General features: G+C 37.9%; 1 protein-coding gene across 5 annotated transcripts in view; it reads left to right on the plus strand.

Annotated features, from left to right (window-relative positions):
• DLC1 (DLC1 Rho GTPase activating protein) overlaps nucleotides 1–20488 on the plus strand; it is a 270306-nt gene that overhangs the window by 36156 nt on the left and 213662 nt on the right. The window contains exons 1-3 of one of the 5 annotated variants that reach the window (XM_026093601.2): nucleotides 924–1223; nucleotides 2096–2291; nucleotides 18867–20037. In XM_026093601.2, the coding sequence (XP_025949386.2) occupies nucleotides 18979–20037 (1059 nt within the window). In that variant the 5' untranslated portion in view covers nucleotides 924–1223; nucleotides 2096–2291; nucleotides 18867–18978. Of the gene's footprint in view, nucleotides 1–923; nucleotides 1224–1704; nucleotides 2292–17917; nucleotides 18056–18866; nucleotides 20038–20488 lie in introns of those variants that run through there. The other 4 variants (XM_026093600.2, XM_026093602.2, XM_064511119.1 and 1 more) reach the window with 4 other exon arrangements.

The raw sequence follows: 20488 nt of genomic DNA on the forward strand, positions 1-20488 counted from the left end.
ATAACTTTTAATACTGTATTTTTAAGGCTGAAGAATGCATATATAAAATTACATGCACAACAGTGAAGACCACATTCAGAAAATTTAGCAGACTTTAGCATAAAGTTCTACATGCTGAGGAGCTAAAACTTAACAAATTAGCTCCAGATATGACCATATTAGTGGGAGCTGGAGACAGCCTTACAGAGCTGGCTTTCTATGATTAAAGAAATGCTCTCAAGAAGACTTGCTTCAGCTAATGAAGGCGTTACATAAACAGTAAAAAGGCAGTTGTTATAGGCTGGTAGAAATCAGCAATTAGTAATTATGAAGGTTTCCTATCTCCTTTTAGAATAAATATCTTGTCCCACTTGTTAGAGACCCACAGAGAAAGTGCTAAATGGAGACTCTCCAGTCGCGAATTGTTCAGGCATTGCTTTGCATAGTGCATGTGATATGTCCTACCTTCATGTCTCGAGCTGCTGCTTGAGACCGGGCAAAGGCCAATGATCAATCAGTGATCTGATGGGTAGTGGTAAAATCACTTTACTCGTAGAAATAATTAATAAAAAAGAGCTTGAAATGGCCAAATGCGCCACCAGGAGGTAAATGATGCTTGACAGACCCAACTTAGAAGATAATTGAAGTTAGTAACAACACTTCTCTCTTTTATTAAAGAAAAAAAGGAGTTGGCTTCATCCTGTAGTTTGGAAATCATGTATGGTCATTATTGCTGTGATTCACATTACCAGAATGAAATAAAATTTGAGTAAATTATTTCCCTAAATAAGAGACCGATGGCTAAGGATGTAAATTTTTTTGTGTTTCTCAGTAACATTTGTTATATGAATAGCTAACATTTATTATTAATTGATATGCTAATTAAAGCCATGCTAGTGATTTCCATTAGCTTACTCTCAAACTTCTACAGAGCTGTCCGTCTGGTTTTAATCAAAACCAAATGGTAATCCAAGTTCTCAGGCTGGAGCAGCTAAGAGGAAGTCATTCAGAGGAGACAGAAGAAAGCAGGAAAGATAAACAGATGATATTCCCGAAACTTGTATAGAGCAAAGGATGTAGATGCTGTGGGTTTCCCTGGAGATGTGATTCAGGCACCCTGTCAAACTGGAACGAAGTAGTTACAAGTTTTTATGTCAGCAAAATACTAATATGATCAAGATGGAGTCTGTCCTTTTGCTTTTGCTGAGCTGGATTTGTGTGACTCTGGAGGATTCTCAGAAGAGGTAAAGCAACATATACCATTACTTGTAATACAACTGCATTTAAACTGTAACATTCATTTTCGAGGATCTAACTGATTCTCCTGAGTAAGAATACAGTTTTAGCATGCACATGTACACGGTATGTAGCTAATTGTGTGTATTTACTGCTCAGAACAGCATTAGACCCTTTGTAAATGTGATGTGTTAGTTGAGTTTAAGCCAAGTTGTTCTCTGCCTATTGCTTGCTAATTAGTAGTAAGAAAGATCAAAGGTTTTAGAGATGTTTTCCTGGATGACTGTTACTTTTGCATGAATATTAGAGATGTATAAAATACTTTAAAAAAAAACACTAAGGAGTGATTTGAAAACACTTTTTGTGTTGTTTAAGTGTAACGCAAATAATTTGACAGAAATATCTCAGCAGCGTACTAAACCGAGTGTGCTGAAATACTGTCTTGCCATTTTTTTCTGTTTTTCCCCTGCCTATGTGCTCTCTCCCTTTCTCTCTCCCTCTTCCTTTCTCTCTCTCTCCCATACACATACACACACATGCACTCACACACACGCACACAGAGTCTCTCCCTCTCCCTCGCTCTCAAAGGCAGGAAATACTTTTCAGGCAATCTGGGCCTGGTTGTTGAGGCCCCTTTCACAAAACATCAGTCTGAATTTAGTAGACAGAAGTCACTGGGAGAAGCTTGACAGAATCGTGCTTAGCTAAGGCTCCCTCCAGCTGCAGAGGGTGTTTTTGTTAGAGTCACACATTGAGCAAAACTGCTTAGAATAGAGCAATGATCTCAGTAACGAAATCTGAACTTTTATGCTAGCAGAAGCTAAATGGGACTGGGTTCTTTTGTTTGTTTGCTCCTCCGTCTTGTTTTTTTTGACCACAGATTTTAGGGAGGGCGTGTTCGACTCCACAGTCTCTTCATCTAGGTAAGGCTGTCTTGGAATCTTTCCATACTTAAAAATACCCAAAAATATCCAAAAAAAAAAAAAAAGGAAAGAAAAAGAAAAAAACAGAAAAGAAACAAGCAGTATCCAGCACTGGAGCTTTCTGCGTTCAAGATCTCAGCACTAAAACTGGAGGTAAAAAATAATAATAATAATAATTAAAAATGTACATTTAGTTGTAGACTGTCTGCCAATTCTGTTTATCAAAATGTGCCAGATCTATAACAAAGTCTTCTTGCGCATTTTATTTCATCTTTTAAAAATATGCTTCATATGATGAATTTTGTTTATTTGCATTCATATATAAATAGAGCTGCATGTTCTTGCTTGCGTATTTTTTAAATGGACATTAAATAGGAAAGCTAGAAGTGTGAAAGACCTCTTTTTTCACCTCATCTGCCAACAGGGAGGGCATTTAGGGCTATGTTTTTTCTCCCCCCTACCTTCCTTTCCCTTCTCTTCCCTCCAGCAGGAATGATGAGAAGGAGCTTTAGCTAGATACATCAGTGACACCTCTGCTGGGCTTGGTCTCTAGCTTTTTCTCAGGATAGCCCTAGGTGAAGCCTGTGGTTTAGCTGACAATACAATCTTAAATATGTATGCTCTAAATATGAAATTCCAAGGTATACTTCTTGGTGTTAGCTAAGCTAGATTATTTTTAGTAATCTGTAATTAGATATACACAGTTTTTGTGGTGTGCTGTGCTTTCATTTAGAAGAGGAAAAGCAAGATTCAGTAAATATCAGCTGGCTATAGTTTTCATTGAAAACGTATGAATTTTCTCAGTCTTTTTCTTCATCTAGTTAATTAAAATAACAAGAATTTGCTGTTAAGAAGTTAGAGGGAAATTCAGAATATTATCTGTAACTGAGATATGAATGAGGCTGCTGCTATTTTACATAAAGTTGGTGATTTAATTATTTAAATGGATATCAGAAGCATTTTTCATGGCAATTTATGTAATATCTCTTTGTTTTCCTGAAAACCTAAAGTGACAGTTATTATATATAAGTAATGTGAGAGCTGCTTTCTTGTTCGTGTGCATCATTAAGAGTCTGTGTAGTTATTGGCCAGTCAGGTAACTAAACACGAGTCATCAGTTCGAATACATTGGAGAGAATTTCCAGCATTTTTAGCTGTGTTTTTACTGCATGCTGTTGCAAAACAATGGGCGAGTAATGAAATAACTTTGTGGTGTGAAAGGAAGTGAAGGACCAGCAAATACTGCAGAACAGAGTGAAATCTCTCCTTTGCAATAGGTTGAGAGTTGCATGCCCATTCGGGCAGGAGACGCCGTTCATGGTTGTCAGCAGCTCTGGGTTGTGAAGGGCATGGGTCTGGAAGGGACAGAGACCAGCTGGTAGGCAGCATGTTATCTGCATCTGTGGTGGGGTGATCGTTAAAGTAGCAGTCACTGCTTCGTTTCTGGGCAGCCCTCTCCAGTTCTGTGCCCTGAACCTGGAGGGCTGCGACAGGAAGAAGGTCAGAGAGAAATCCGAACGCCTGCGTCTCTGTGTCACTCCCATGAAACTCGTGCTGGAGCTTTGACGTCTCAAGGGATTTAGCTTTAGTGCCTTTTACTGCACTGCGTTCCCATACTTGTCCTTGCAAGTATGTGTATATATACTTAGTATTAGCTATGAGTCTGGTTAAAGAGAAAATATCAAATGATAAAAATAATTATTCCGTATCAAGGGGCACCTTCTTCTGCAGCACTGTCTTTGGGGTTTTAAAGAATATAATGACCTCATGTGACCTCACTTGCAAATGAAGGTATACACCTCAGACAGTTGAACTACAGGGTAGACAACAGAATAAAACCCAGAAAATAGTTTCTAATCTTAACCCGAAGCTTCTTACAAGCCATAAGAAAAAGTAATGCAGATGATAAAGCTGCCCTCATTTTCATTTAGAAGGTTTATTTAAAAGTGCTGAAGACAAATCTCTGTCGCTATTCAATTTCTGGTTCTATTTACATCTATTTTCTGTGTTATGCTATTGTGTTTTCTTAGATATTATTATTCAAGAAAATTCATGAAAATCTTATTGTCTAAAAAAATGGGAAATTTTTATAGATAAATAGCAATACTGTACATGGAAAAGGAGAAGCATACAATCCAACACAGTGTACAGTTTTTGACCTTCCTCTGTTCCTTCTAAAATGTTGATGTACTTCATTTGAAACACACCCATAGCCAAAGAAGTTATATCAGATGACTCCTATGAACAACTGATCACATGAATTTGTGTCTGCAGCTGGCAGGAAAATTAATACAAGTGATTATATTCATGTGATGGAAATAATGCAAATAGATCCCCTTCACCATAAAATTATGTCCCTGCAAAATCTTGTTTTCTTTTGAACTTTGTACTTAGTGAACTCCATGTTAAATTCCCTAATCAGAGCACTTGAATGAAATAAGTTGGAAGATTTGAAACTAATTCATGAAGGTCTTTGTGACACAAAGCAAAATTTATTTCCTCCTAAAGAAAATGAGGATCAGAGATAACTGATTGGAGCAGGCAGTTTTTGTATAGGCAGGTTTATACTGATTCTTTTAAATTCCTGAACTTAAAATATATTATTTTAACTGTTCTTTAGGTGGCGGAACAATAGAGGTGCTCATTTCAACATTTTCATAACTCTCAGGAGTTGATTCACTTTTATTTTTTGTCAGAAGTGTTACACTGACTTTTATAGCAGATTTTTCTTTTGCTCTTAATACAAATTTTGTTGCTGAAAAGTACCCCCTTGATATAAAGCTTCCCTGAGGAGGGCAGTAGCAAGAGTAGGAAGAGATTTATGAGCAGTTTTCTCTTTTCTCAGGAAATAGATATATTTTAGAACTTTCTACTTTTTTCTTTTAGTCATCTGGTTCCATTTTCTGTTGTTTGTTTTTTTGTCTGGAGAAAAATTAGAAGATGGCTTTTATGTTGGTGTTCTGTTCCTTTTACAAAAGGCAAAGGGGAAAAAACATAAAAATGGAGTAACACAGGGGTAACAGCAATTGAAATAGCATTGCAGGAAGAGCTACATGTTGATTTCTTTAATTAATAGGCGTTCTAGAATCCTAAAATCAGGTAGGTTGGATGGAGCCTTTGGTGATCATCTAGTCCAATCCCCTGCTCAAAGTGGGGCCAACGACAGCAGGCTGTTCAGGGCTGTGTCCAGTTGGGTTTTGAGTATTTCCAAGGATGGAGATGAATATTGAGTGAGGGCTTGAAGCTTGGCTGTATACAGAGGTGTATTTTATACATAAGTATCTATATACACATATGCATGCATATATATATTTTTATATATATATATGTCTATACACACAGAGACACACACACACATATATTTGTTGTTGCAGAGCAGGATTAAGTAACTCACTAGGGATCAGCAGCATTATTCTCCTTTTCCCATAAGTCAGCATGAGACAACAGAAATGCATTCATTGGAGGATTCTGAACTATTTCACTATAAGAACAAGATTTACAAAAGGGGTTACAGCTACAAGAGTAAGAAATAGACCCTGTTTTGCTCAAGCAAAGTAATGGGCACAAATGATTTGGTGTCATAGCTCCAATTTCAGTAGAAATTATTTATAGACAAGAAACCCTGATGAACTTTCAAGCCCAAATTTATCACTATATTAAAGCTGTTCATCAGAAAATTCTACCCAAAACTGAATATATAGAGATTTTTCACATGCAAATCCTATGAATAAAGGATTGTGATTGTGATTTTTCTGGAACGAATTACCAACAATGAATTTGAATGTGTTTTTGGAGCTGTTGACTGTACTTTGAGATTTTTTTTTATTTCATCTTTCACCATTGATATTTGTTGATGTCGACGTTTTTAGAAACTACTTATTTTAAGTACAGTCTTTTGGTAGAGAATTTCAAATCCACTATTACCATAATTGCTTGCCTGTCCTGAATGAGGGAAATCTCTTATGTTGAAATTAAAGTGCCTGGTGTTTTATGTTTGGCATATTGTACATCAGCCACTGAACGCAAATATAGAGGTCTGCCTTAGGCAGTATGTATCTACATTAAAAGCCAATTTAACTCATACAATGTATTCATTTTTAGTCCTCACTTCTCTCTAGGCCCTTCTTTCTCTTACTCTCACTTAATTTTTCTCATTTTGCTATTTTATTATATCTTGTGTCAAAATCAGTTTGGATTGGATCAAATGTCCTTGAACTCCAGGAAAGTCTGAAGTTTATAAACAACTAGTTCTAACTACTTTTACTTCTGAGTCTCTGATTCTTCTCCCACCCCTTAGCTTTCTTTCTATGAGCTCGAGGCTTTCCAGGGTAGATAGTGTGTTACCAGTGAGAGTTCTGTATGGTCTTGTTACAGGAGACCCTTATGAGTGACAAATACTCTTTAATGTTAGAGTAAATGAATGTTCCAGTTTGAACATCACTGTACTTGTGGAGTTTGGCTTATGGTCCAGATTTCACTGTCAGTTAGAGGGAGTCAGGGGTGAAATTCAAGAAGAAAATAACCTCATTAGATGGGGAAGTGAGGACAATTTAGAATTGTATGGAGGATTATTGCAAAGTATTGTTCTGCTCAAGGAGCTAAGAGAAAATGGAAGAAGGAGGTATAACCAGAAAGAAATTTGCCTGGCCGAAGGAGCTGGGGTTGTATTATTATAGCTTTATCACTACGGTTTATTAAAGAGTGTCTAACAACCTCAAGTTCGTTATTAGTATTTTTGCCCGGACTGTCACAAAATATGAAGCTATTTTCCTCTGCTCCTAAATTACACACTGCTCCTGAGTGTGTAGGGACACTGAAGACATGCTTTGGAGTTGTTGATTCTGCCTGGAGCGTTGAACCCTCCTCTTCGAGCCAAGTCCTGAGAGGCTCCACTAACTGAAAGCAGTGCTAGAGTCCTTGCACAGTGGATCCACTTCAAAGCATGTGGCTGAACAACAGTGACTGGCCATCTGTTGTCAGCTGCTAAATGGCAGATACCCCTTTTCATTTTGCTTCAGTTGTTGATCTTCAGATAATGCTGTCTTGCCACAGAGAGGTGATAGCCATCAATAATAATGTGCTCAAATGAGAAATCTTTGATGAAAGAATGGTCTCAGAGTTGTATATCCCATGGTAGAAGCTGCACTTGGAGAACTGCACCTGCAGGGAAAAATTCACCTTCTAGGTTAATGCAGTACCTACATGCAGGAGTGTCAGTGCCTTCCTGACGACTTCTGATCCCAGAATCAGCATCTGCTGAGTTGGACAGAGAGCTAAAGATTCTTTAAAAGTTCTCCCATGTCTTGTGAGAATTGGCAGCTGGCACAAGAAAGAGACTCAAATTAGTTTTCCCATGGAGAGAGGATTTCTATGTGAGCTCGATCCATTTGTTTTATTTTTCCTGGTATATGTACTCAAAAACAATAATTTCTAGGGTTGGGTAAATCTTCCCAGGCAGGCTACAGGTGCTGTGAAATAGGGGGGCATCATCATCATACTGAGGGACCAGCCGATCAGTTTGGAGTTGCAGCATGGCTGGAAGATGTTGCGGAAAAGGTCAAAGAGATTGGGATGGGGCGTTAGGACAATTACAGAGGCAGGCAGAATGGGGAGCAAGAGGTGAGATATAAACACACTGTGCAGAAAGCCTTTGAAAGACAAACTTCCTCAATTCTGCTGTTCATGGAACAACTTTTCTGAAATTAGAATTTCTATCATGATGAAAAATACACTAGAAAAATTATGAAGTTTTATTCTGATGCTGAACTTTTCTTCTTTTTTTTCTTTTTTTTCTTTTTTCTTTTTTTCTCCTTGCAGTTTCACAAACCTGAGTAATAAATTAAATATTTACTTTCCTTGAAGGAAGTGGGCCTAATTGGTCCTCTACTGTATTTGCAAAATACTCAGTGTGTACTGAAAGTAATTTCTCTCTCTAGTTTCTGAGAAATATCTGGTACAGCAGCCATTTTGATTAATTTTTGCTTTCAGCATTTTCAGCTGCATTCCAGAAATACTCGCCCCGTTTGTTTTCCTCACTTTTTTCAGTTGCGTTTAAATGAAATTGCAAGTGACAGTTACCGGCTCATTCCTACCAAAAAGCACAACCATTTCAGTAATCACTCTCTCTAGACTCTTGATGATAAAGTATTTGCCTTTAGAGAGGGGGACAAAATCATTTTCAACTCTTCATGTACGCATAATTATGCGTAATAGTGTCAGAGATACTTTTTAGTCCCATTTCCACCAGCAATAAAATCGTGCCCCCTACTATTTTGATAAGGGGACTGGTTGCCAAAAGTCATTGTCCGTTGTGCTTCAGATTTCATAGTTCATGGCTATAATGAGCACCAGCAATGTTCCTCTAAATGGAAACACTGCATTAGAAACTTAAATCCAAAAGGATCAGGAATACAATCTGGTTAATTTATATTGTTTTCAGAAGGACCTCCTGTAGGTAGGAAATTACTTTTTTTACTAGAGCTGGCTAGAAAATGGAATTTCTGTCATCATGAAAAATTTGAGGTTTGGGAAAAAAATTCTAATGCAGGACCAAATATGATAGTGACAGTTTTCTGGTTTGCCATGTCTTATCAGATGGTTGGTTTTTATTTCAATTCTTCTTGTAAAGAGCCTTCCAGTGAAGGGTATGGGGAGGGGAGGTATAGGGAACCTGCCAAAGCTGCTGTTTGTTCTGCTTTCCAGAGGTGGAGGGCAGAAACTTTCTGGGGAGAGGGTCGAGGTGGGAGGGAAGCAGAGACAAAGCACAGAACTGAAATTTTCTTACAGGAGACTTCAGTTTTGTATAAAGGGAATTTTCCATTAAGGAAAGAAAAACCTGTGCAAACAGAAGAGTCCAAACCTTTACACATTAGATCATTTTTCTTCATTCCAAAGAAATAAGCTAGATATATTGTGTTGAAATCAAAGTGGAATAATATCTTTCAGACTACCAGACTTGGAAGACCAGCAGACTTACAGATCAATTTTGCTGGGTATCATTGAGCAGATTTTCTTTTTCTGAAAAAGTATATGCTAGAAATGCTATTAATTTCAATGCTTTTAGATTTAAACCTCTTAGTTTCCTAAAAGAAAGTTATAATTTGATGTCCGTTGTCACTCTGAAATCATACTCCAGTAAAGGTGATGGAGGAAACTCAATTATCATATTCGTCTAATAAAATTGAATGCTGATATTAAAACACCATTAACGAGATCGCTAATATAGTTACTTTTTCAATACTTTCAAAATTACTGTTTCTCTGTTTTATTGACTATTCATCAATGCCAGATAGTACAAAAATATAAAGTTAGGTTGGGTATTTTAAGTTACATCTTTTAAATTGCTTTTAATTTGACAATTGAATTGAGTGTAAATAATATAAATCTGAAGTAAGCTTGGATAAATGTGGATCAGTTTGGATCCCACTGTTTCCCCGTCTTCCTCTCCAAGATGAGGCTCAGCTGATGTGAGGCTCAACACTGGAAGTGAACCAAATACAAATAAAATGAAGCTAAAACCCAGTGCAATCACATGTTGGCTATAAGTAAAACCCTTCTTTGTATGATGATGAGAATGGGTAATATGCTTCATTTTGAGGAGGAGTAGAAAAGGAAGCAACTCAACATTGTTTTATGTTTTCTAACAACAAACTAAGGCATATTGACAAAAGTTCAGGTTCATATCTTAGAAACCAACAATATTTGCCCAAAACAAGCACAACTTTGGATGTATCCAAATGAACAACGTGCCTACTTCACTCTACAGTTTGGGGCGTCTGATATATTGAGATCTTTTAGTACTGCTGGACACTACTGCAATTCTTGTGGTATGTTAAATGTCTTTTAAACAAAGGATTTAAACAATCTTAACAGTATTATACATTTTGACTGACTGTAGCGTATAATGAGCATATCTGACATATGTCAGAATCTATGAAGGAGAATACAGAGTCACTTCGTAAAGGGATACTAAAACTGATCCCCACAAGGAAGAGAAAATACTTACCAGGTCGCAAGGGTGACCTCAGGTCCATGGTTTGAAAAACTTCTTGTGTGATTTTTTTTCTGTTAGAAATCATGAACTTTTTGCTATTCATTACAACTTCTATTTCTTTACAGACACAAGCAAAATAGTCTTATTTCTTATGCAGAAAGAATAGAGAGTAGACAGTTTTAAGGAACGCTTTTGTGTTTTAATATTTCTGCTTGATATTTCTGCTTCGATGCTCTGCAAGTTTCTGTAGTATGAGACATAGTGAATAAATGCTCCCTAGTCTCCTTCTCCATGATAGTGTGGTTTTTCATATGCCTCTAAATCTTCTCTTTCCCAGGCAGGAAATCTTCTTCTATTTCATGGGGGCTCAGTTACATCATACTTTTCATCATCTTTATTGCTTTTTGCTACACCTTTTCTTACTCTGCTACTCTTTCTGAGGTGAAATCAACATAACCACGTACAGTATGCCGTTCATGGCATAACGGGCACTTAGAAAACATCATTATGCCGCTATATGCTCCCTTTCTGTTTTTCCTGCTGTGCTACGTACTTTCTAGTTGTCACTGAGCTTAAAATTCAGTTCCACATAACTAGCCACTGTGATTCTAAGATCTTTTGTCTGATTGGTAATAGATAATTTATAGAGCATCATTATGCATTTAGAGTTAGCGTTATTTTTTCCTATCTGCATTCCATTATATTTATCAACATGGAATTTCATCAGTGTTTTTATCTGCTAGCTATTCGCTACAATTAGGTTCCTCTGCGTCTCTTCAGTCAAATTTCCAAATAAGTGGTAATGTATCATTACCAAACTTTGCCATTTCATTTCTTTCCTCTTTCTGAGTAAGCTAAAAAGCACAGATTCCAATAACTATTGTTGAGAATTTATTAATAATCTCCCTCCTTGTAAAAATGACCATTTGTTCTCACCTTTTCTTTTCTATTTTTTAAATGTCAATTCTTTGTTAGTGTTTCAGCCAATTTATAGCATATGGAGCTCAGACTGGCAAGTCTATATTTCAGGACCCAGTGGGTTGTGTTAGATCTGATTTCAAAACCAGCACTTAGCACATCCTCCCACCGCTGCTCCCAGAAGTCAGCACCCCGAGGCTGAGCGTGCTGGGTGTTTCCCCTGGTCCTCCCACCTTCCCATTGTGAGAAGATACCACCCACAAAGCTTAGTAAGGAGGTAGAGATTTCTGGACCAAAAATCCCTCTGTTTCCCCCCTTCTTCTTGATTAGAGAGAAAAAATGGAAAAAGAGCCCTTCTGATGCCCTAGAAAACTTGTACTTCCCACACCTACCCTTACCCCAGGCAGAGACCCACTTCTGGCCTTTGTCCCTCTCCCTCCATGTGTAAATCCCATCTCTGACTCAAAAGACATTTGTTATTAGACTGGCAAAACATCTATCTTGTAGTTCCCCAGGCTTCCCGTCCACCTTGCAGGCACCACAGTTGTCCCCTTCCATTCCTTGTACCTAGAGGTATCTACCTTAGGGTAGATATCGTACTTACACGTTCACTAATTTCTCATTTGAGTGTTGTTATTTGATCCTACTAGTTTGTTCCTATTCACTTTATTTTCTTGTTCTGAAACATCTTCTAATTGGTGTTTCAATCTGAGTCTGTTCCTTGGACCTATCAGAGGGATGTTAGCTTTTGTAGTTTCTTTTTTTTTTTTTTTTTTTTTTTTTTTTTTTTTAATCTATGGCTGACCAGGAATTGGGGAATTGCGCTGAAATAGTCTTTCGTTAAACTCTGTGTTATAGGGTAAGTACTGGTAGGAATGGTAATATGTTGCACTTAGCTTTTACCTCTCTAATCAATATTGATATCAAAGTCACACTGTTCAATGCACTTCATCTTGTTGGGGCCTCCTGAAAGCAAAGTACAGTATCATTTTTGATACTACTGTTTGAGAGCGTTTTCTAACATCCTTTTATGTTACCTGTTAATTTCAAGTATTTTGACAGAAACTGAGACACAGGAATAATTCAGGAAATACTCTTTATTATGGTTCATATGATAGAATGTAACACTCATGTTGCGTGGAATAGGGCATAGCAATATTTCAGTAAAGAAGTGGAACGATTATTCTCCATAAAATAAAATCAGTATGTTTTGTCCGTAACTGTTACTCACTCTATTTCTTTCAGAAATCTTTCAGGATTTGCACTTGTTACGGGACTAGAGTATCACCAAAAACTCAGCCTAAGGCTTCTAGTAATCCTGAAAAATGCAATGTTTCATTCAGCTCTTACTACCTAACACTGTATTATAAATACATGTAGAAACTCATCATATCTGTCAGGCTTTGTACACACCAGAGAATTCAATCACTGAAAAACTTCCATTGGGATAATTTTGTTTGATACAAACTGTTAGGAGAATTTGTACTCTCTCACAGGTGTGAGCAACTTCTTTTTCTGAGACAAAATATGGTTCTAAGTGCATTGATTTATCTGGGTCCTTTTAAATTACTTTTAAAGGGGTGTAGTATATTTACAATGTACCTGAGTCAGCTGTAATAGTCTGGTTAGTTTTAGCATAAGCAGGACTTCCTCAGGTTTTTTTGAAAAATGTAAATATGAGTAGTATTTATATAGAAGTGTTAAAAACAAAATATGTAAAAAGTGTGTGAAAGTATGCTTTGCATACTTTCATAGGGGCCCCAGCTCTTCTCCTGTTGGAGCCAGTGGGAGCTGGGCAATGGATTTCAGTCTGAGTATTAATTACTTAGCACTTTTCAGTGGTGCACGAAGACTGTACTTCTCTTTCTGTCCACTGATTCTTGGGTGAATATAAACAGGAGGAGACCTCCTCAGAGGAGATGGCAGTTGCCTTGTGAAAAGACACTACTGAGCTGTGTGTGTGGTTTTCTGTGCAAAAATCAGCGATAGGTATGCGACTGGTCTGTGTACACATTTATAACATATGTGTGCATCACACACACATGCAAACCTTACTGTTAAAACTGATGTGAAAGATTTCATATTTTATGTTTTCATTCTGAAGACATACTTTTTTTAAAAGTACATGTCTTTTCTGATTTTTTTAGAATAAAGTTGTAAATATTTTCAAAACAGTTATTAATTCAGACAGCTCTAGTATCTGCTCCTACATGATTATCTTATTAATATAAAAGAAGTTAGGAAAAATTCCTCTAGGTGTTCACTAGATGAATACCCTACAACAAACAATCCTTATGTTTCTATTCCAGTACTTCAAGGTTTAGAATGGCCTATGCACATGCACTATGTACCTAAAAGGCTATTTAAATAGCAACTGCAGACAAGGTGAGTGTCCCCTTCAGTGATGTGCAAGGAATGGTACATATCCAGGAAATCAGACAGGGAAGGATTGTATGTTCTGCGGCGGGAGATATTTTAAAATAACTAGTTGAGTGAAGATCTAGAGGCTTATCTCAAATTATTTGTAAACAACATTCTGTGTCAAAGCTTGGTATGAAGTTAGCGAAAGAGCTGAATGGAAGCCAGACCAGGAATATGTGAGATGAGTTTATAGGAAACAGACCCCATTCACTCAGGCTTCCTTAAACAAAGTTTGCTGACTGGGGTCACAGACCAACGAAGATAAAATAATGATAACAAAATAAATGTTCCTGCTTGATCTCCGTTGCTTACATGTGCCTGCTATGTAAAAAATTCAATGAAGTGGTCTTTCATCTCTATCTGCATTTATAAGCTAAAGTTTGGCCTTGTTCTTTTGAGGAAAAGGTTTTCCTCTCATCTAAAGCATTTGCAAAAACTGAATTCCTCTGCCGGTATAGTAGGGGCTGCACTGCCTGGGCCGCTTCGTCGGAAAGTCTCCCGTCATTTATGCTTAGTAAAAGTTCTCATGTTTTTTGTGACTTTCTCCCTTCCAAAATTTCTTGATTTAATGTAATGTGGCCGCGCGTGGTGCAGTGATTTGCCAGGCTTGCCGGATGCGGTGGGGGGAAAGGGGCTGTGGTGCCAGGGTCAGCTCCGCATGGAGATGGCAAGGATTTACTGCGCCGTGCTTTTGCCTCAGCCCTGCTGTCACATCGGCAGCGTGGGGTGCACTGCCAGGTCTCGCGGGGTGGCCGCCGGCAAGCGGCTCCGCGTTCCCCGCTTTCGCCTCCCTCGACCGTGGAAAACCCGGGGGGCTGCGAGGAGGCGGCAGGCCAGAGACGGGCTTCGGTGTCCCCCTGTGTCCCCCAGCTCGTGCCGGGAAGGGTTTCTTGCTCCTTTTTGTACCCTAAAAGGGGAGGTAGCTCTCAGGTCTGGCTGATCACGGATTTAAAGATTTAGAATAAATTTCCTTCTTTCCCCTTTCCATTTTCACTCCAGCTGACCCAGCAGCTTTGATGTCTCACTACCGCGGCTCGTGCGGCTTGTGCTGGGAGTTTTCCGGACTTTATTTAAAGATACTTTCTGTAGGCTGCCACGTTTTTTTGAGAAGGGAAGCAAGAGGAGGGAAAAGGTATTTTGAAAAATGTGTAGCTCTGCCAAACCTGTACAAAATTTTATGAGATAAAGAAAAGATACTTCTGAATTTCAGAGGCTGCTAGAAACAATTTAAAAGTTTGAGCTGCTCAGGAAAATTCACAGGAATCCTTTATAAGGAAAATGTTAGATAACTCAATTATAGGATAGCCTACCAGTTCAGTTCATCTTATATAGATTTTCTCTCTGTGCTTTATCTGTTGCAGAATAACTATCTGTTCTGTGAGACTTTTTATAAAACTTATAAAAATAAGAAAGCATAAAAGCTTATGCTGTTTTTCATTTTGTTTATATTTTACAGTGAAAAGAGATGGGCATTAAATTACTACAAATTCCAAAATCTATCTAAAATAACACATTGGTTCATAAACACTGCAAAATAACACCTTGCTTTGTAAGCTCTGCAAAACATCAAAAGGATGCTTGAAGGGGATTCTAATGGAACGTGAAAACGTAATGTTCATTTCCATTTTCTTAAGTCCAGAGTTGCCTACTGAATCAGTATTAGGAATCTTCCTCAAACGACATGCAGGATGAAGAAATTTTTCCTGGAAAAGTCTTTCATCATTTTTATTTTGTTTCAAACTTTATTCTTCAGAAAGCTAGTAGTATCAAACTTAGTGCTACTGAAAAGTATAAGCAAAATATGTATCTGAATTCTGGCAGAAGCTCAATGAACTGCATTGCCCTGACAGATGCTTTGTCCAAAAGAAAAGGTCTTTTCACTATATAGAGCATTTCAACAAAGAGAAAGACTTCAAGTTTCATAAATACTTTTATCAGAAAATCTGTGCCTCTAAATTCAAAATTAGAAAATCTTTGTAATTTTGGAATTTTTAAATGACATTTTTAGTGCAAGATGTCAAAAGCTAAAGATAGTTCTGCTGAAAATGTTCAGTTCTTGCAAAATCCTTCAACAGAAGCACACATTTAATCTATACCTAAAGAAAAAAAATCTATCAAAATGAAGGAACAGCCCAGTCTTTTTTATTGGTTTCCCTATTGATGTTCCTTTTATCTTTCAGATCTTTTTGAAAACTGACAAACACTGACTCTTGTTAGAACAGGAAAATCTATATTCAGTCCTATTTGTCACTCTCCAGATCTGGAGGGCCATAAAGTTGCTCAGTGACTGCAGATGAGTTCAAAACTAATTCTGGCTAAAGAAATTAAGTGAACCGGACTGCTAAGAGTTCATCCTCTTGTTTTAAAAATCTGGAAAAATCTTACAGAAAAGTTTCTGGTTGTGGGCTGGTAATGAATGGAAAAAGAGAAAGAGGATGGCTTCTTCCCTTGGTGAAGAGTACAAATGGACTTGAGAGAGGCATTTCTCAGAGGACAAAAGATGCTGCATGTCAAGGAAAAAAATGTAGGCAACAATAGCAGAAAAGTAGCTGATTAAAGCAGCCAGCCTTTCTTCTGCAAAGTGGCTAATTCGGAGAGGAACAAGGTTATGAATCTCATCCATAGGTAATGGAAATGGGGTATCCTGCAAACGGAAGTAGAAAAGAGAGCAAAGTCACTTCTTGGCCTGTAACTATCAGGTAATTATAGAGAGCACAGAATTTTAAAGCTGAAATATAGTAGGGAGTGCAGAGCTGGCGCAGGGAGGAGGGAAAGAGGAAGAAAAGTGAACTTCCACCAAACCAGGGGCTCCTCTGTGAGCCAAGGGAATGAGAGGATTTCATTGATTGGTAGCTGAAGCTGTCTGGCTAGCAGACATCTGCAGGGTAAACTTTTCATACTCAGTGCTAATGTAAGCTCATATTTTAGAGAACAATGAAAGCGCCCTTGTCATATATTTATTTGTCTTGCATTTCAAGCAAAGTATTTGATATTCTCCTGTTTAATCATTTTTTCTGCAGTCCATGAGGCAGCCAAAACTAGTGATAGCACAAGTAAAACAGAAGGGTTCCTAAAGTAAAATTTATTTGTTTTTCATCCCCCATGAAATATAACTCTCCACATCCAAAAATGAAAAACAGTAAGGGATCTGTTCTCCCCTCTCTGCACACATGTAACTCCATTTAACAGCAGCAAGATTAACACACACCCATTAACTCTTGGAATGCCTGTATATTGCAGATCAGGAATCAGCCTGGATTTTAGGTAGACAGATGTATGAATGTCATTTGGAAGTTGCAGTTTTGGCCTATACACTTTCTCTTGCTTTTTGCCAGAAACTCCCCTGTATGACTATAGGAACCTTTATATATATATATATATATATATATAAATAGATGGAGCTGCTGTTCTAGTAGGGAAGAGAGAAGGAAGCTGCAAATGAGTTGCACCCATGTGAGTTGCATTCAGAGGTCAAAACAAAACGCAGTGGTGTTGTAAAACTAATCTCACTGTTTCTGAAGAGCTTTAGGGTCCCTTGGTGGAAAGTGCAACAAAAGTTAGAAGTATTATCATTATTTATTTGCACCCTGTGATAATTTTTGGACAATGCACTCTTAGAAATAGTAGGAGAATATAACTGTGAAATGAAAGCAGAGTAAGAATGCAAATGCGCTGCAGATTTATACAGCACTTGGACTTCACATTTTAAAATTTAAGCTTGCTCTCATACTCAACCAGGAAAGAAAAGAGAATCTTAAAGTTGAACCAACTTCTTACTACCAAATTTTGCCTCCGAAAGCAGGGGTTGGTTTTTTGGCCTGGCTCTGTATGTTATTTTCCGTTTTCCTCAGCCTCCCACACTCTAATGACTTGTGCATGGAATTCTCTTTCCCTATGAATATATTTTCTTTTTAAGCAGAGTCTCCACAGAGGTGGAAAATGTGAATGTGAAACGAGGCTTGCCATCCTCAAAAAAGGTTAAAGATCTAGGAGTGTGTACAACTCTATTCTAAATGTCACTTTGTCAAGACATAATTTACAGAGGCTCAGTTGCACAGACATAATTCTGCATTTCTTTCACGATGAATACTTTTATACCTTCAGGCATGTGATTTGTCAGGGCAGCTTTGTGGCCTGGTGGGCAATCAGAATTTGCCTTAGTGCACTGAAATGACCCAGAACAAACTTCGTACTTAATCTTCTTTATTGCTGAAATCAATAAGCGGATCCATGGTAAGTGATGACAGTTCTTATGTAGGGAGTGAAAAGTAGAAGTGTCTGCTTCTTGAACCTCTAGTGTTTTATGGGCCAGAAGTTTTGTTTTGTTATTTGACAAAGAATCTGTTGATTTTGTATTATAACGCATAAGTTAATATGATGTATTTTCTTTGTGCTCATTCATGTGTGAAATGTAAAAAGTTTCTCTATCTCGCATATTATCACCCAGAAGGCCTGATACACAAGTCAGTGAAAAATATTTACCTATGTAAATACCCTGTAGAATCCAGTGGGGATGGTGGGATGCGAAAGACCCCGGAGAGTCTGGGCGAGCTGTGCAGTTGTGGCCTACTGTACTGACTTCCAGGTAATCGTTTCAGAGACCTCTATCCTAAATAAGGGTTTCATCTCTTCTTTACATTAGTAGATCTGGGCTTTATCTTGAATATTTTCAGCAAGGTTTTATTCAGGTTTTATAATGTATTTGAGGTAAGGAACATACCAAGAGCTTAAATCAGTTTTCCTACAGTCATATTTTTACACCCCACAACAGCTGATTCCCCCTGAAGTTTCATGTAATACTTGTTACTGTAGCTTGTCCTGAACAGAGTGAAACAGTAACGATAAAAATGAGAGCTACTGAATATCAAAAATGCTGGGCCAAAGCTAGTCATAAAATAAGTGGTTTATAACAGAATAACTCTCAAGTTCTGCTCTACCTCTTTGGGAAATAGCCAAAACTCTGTACTCCAGGGATATCTCTGTATGAAGAGGAAATGAAAAATAACTTTACGTGCAAAGAAATCATAAGACTTAATACAATTTATATCCATGGAAATGGTTATCTTAATGACAGACCTAGTGAAGAGAGATGTTGTCAAAATTGGGCTCTGGAGCTACTTGCCTGTCCATGTGCCTTTTATAACATTTTTGTTTACTTGATACTGGAGAGTAATCAGAAAAAAGTTATACTGAATTATGAGTGCTGTCAAGTTTTGTATGAAAAGTATTAAAACTTTAAACAAAACAGTCTTCTAAATTCCCGTCCTTCTGGTCCCGCACTCTTATCTTGCTTTTATGCTTTTGTTTAAACTGCTTCTTCCCTTTCTTTTTTAGCTGGAGTTGATTCAATAAGCCTGTCTTTTTCTTTTCTTTTTTTTTTATGTTATTTCTTGCAGATGTTAAAGTGATGAAGCCTTCTGTCCCTGCGGAGCGGCGCAGAGCAGCCATGCCATCTCCTCTGGTGCTCTGTGGAATGCGTGGTGCAGCCTGCTGCTGAACTAGTATGACATGTCTCTAGCAATCAGGAAGAAAAGCTGGGAAGAGCATGTGACCCAGTGGATGGGATTGGCTTTGGAGTCTGTGGAGTATAATACAGCATGTCGTCATGGACTCGTAGCTGATAACTTGCAGACAAGTATGGAAAAAGATGAGGTTTTGAGCGTGGACCGGAAAGAAAAATGCGCTTCGTTTCCAGATTGCTGTCAGAGTGGAGAGCTGATTGGCCTCCCTGCCAAGCAGCTTGGAAACGTTTCAAAAGAGGTGGATGAAAATGATAACCATGAAGATGAGGAGCATTTTCTGGAGGCCAGCACAGAAACTCTAGTCCATGTTTCTGATGATGATGATGACTATTCTGCACTCAACCTGGATAGTGTTAATTACCACATCACTACTGTTGGAAGGGAACTAAAAAGTGAAGAAAAGAGTTTAAAAGGGGCTGGCTCCTTAACAAAGATGGTACCAATAGTGGAGGGTAACAAGGAAACCGATGCATCTGGAATAATTGGAGATATTAATAAGGAACCTGGCTATGACCCTGTTCCTAAAGAAGAGATGGAAGAAGAAAACAACATTTGTGGCAGTATTGGCCAAAGCCCGGAGCTTTGTAATTATGAAGGCCTAAATGAAGTAATAGATGTACAGGAAGAAAATCTTTCAAATTCTCCAAATGTGAAGGAAATTATTATGCCTGGGAAACAGCTGCTTCATACTGCTGTAATTGCACAACAGCGTAGGAAATCTGATGCTTTCAAAGAAGGGCTTGGAAAGCCTGAGCGTGATGTGGCACCGAGTGAGATTTCTTCTGAATCATGTACCAACAGTGATAGACAACCGTGTTCAACAGTGGAATCCAGCGAGTGCCTTATGCAATCTTCTCCTTGCACTCACATCCTGTCAGTGGAAAATGGTCTGCAGGAAGGTGGTTTCACAGAACCTCAAGGGGCCCCTGAGAACAAATGCCTTTCAAATGGCAGTCCAGCAGAAGATATTCAGTGTTTACATTTAGGAAATCATTTGACCACACAAGAATACTCAGACAGTCAAGTGAAACTGCGCAAAAGAAAGGTAGGATGCATGTAAATTGCAGAGATTGTTTCTAAGGTTTTCTCTCAATTTCTTACAAAAGTGATTTCATAACTGACTAATATATTGGAGGTAAAATGTATTTTTCAGTTTTGTTTCATTAACTTGTCAGATTTTTATTCAAATTCTTCTGGGAAAAATGTGGAGATACAACTGAGTTTCAGGAGTTTTTTTAAGGTCTGAAAATGGCTGAGCTGTGAATTTGGAAGGTGCCTTGTATTCACTTTTTGATACTGTTGTCTTTAGACACCAGTATTTCTTGTGTGTGTCATTCAAGGCCATATGAATAAAAATCTCCCATAGGTTTCATTTATTTTTTGTTTTTCTGCTGTTGTCAGGTATCATTAGCCATCTTGGGAAAGAGATTCTGTCCAGAGGTTCGGAAACCTTATTCAGAAAAGGGGACAGGGAAAAAGTGCAGTAAAACTGTAAA

The sequence above is a fragment of the Dromaius novaehollandiae genome, chromosome 4 (genome assembly GCF_036370855.1).
Source record: "Dromaius novaehollandiae isolate bDroNov1 chromosome 4, bDroNov1.hap1, whole genome shotgun sequence".
Classification (NCBI taxonomy): Eukaryota; Metazoa; Chordata; class Aves; order Casuariiformes; family Dromaiidae; genus Dromaius; species Dromaius novaehollandiae.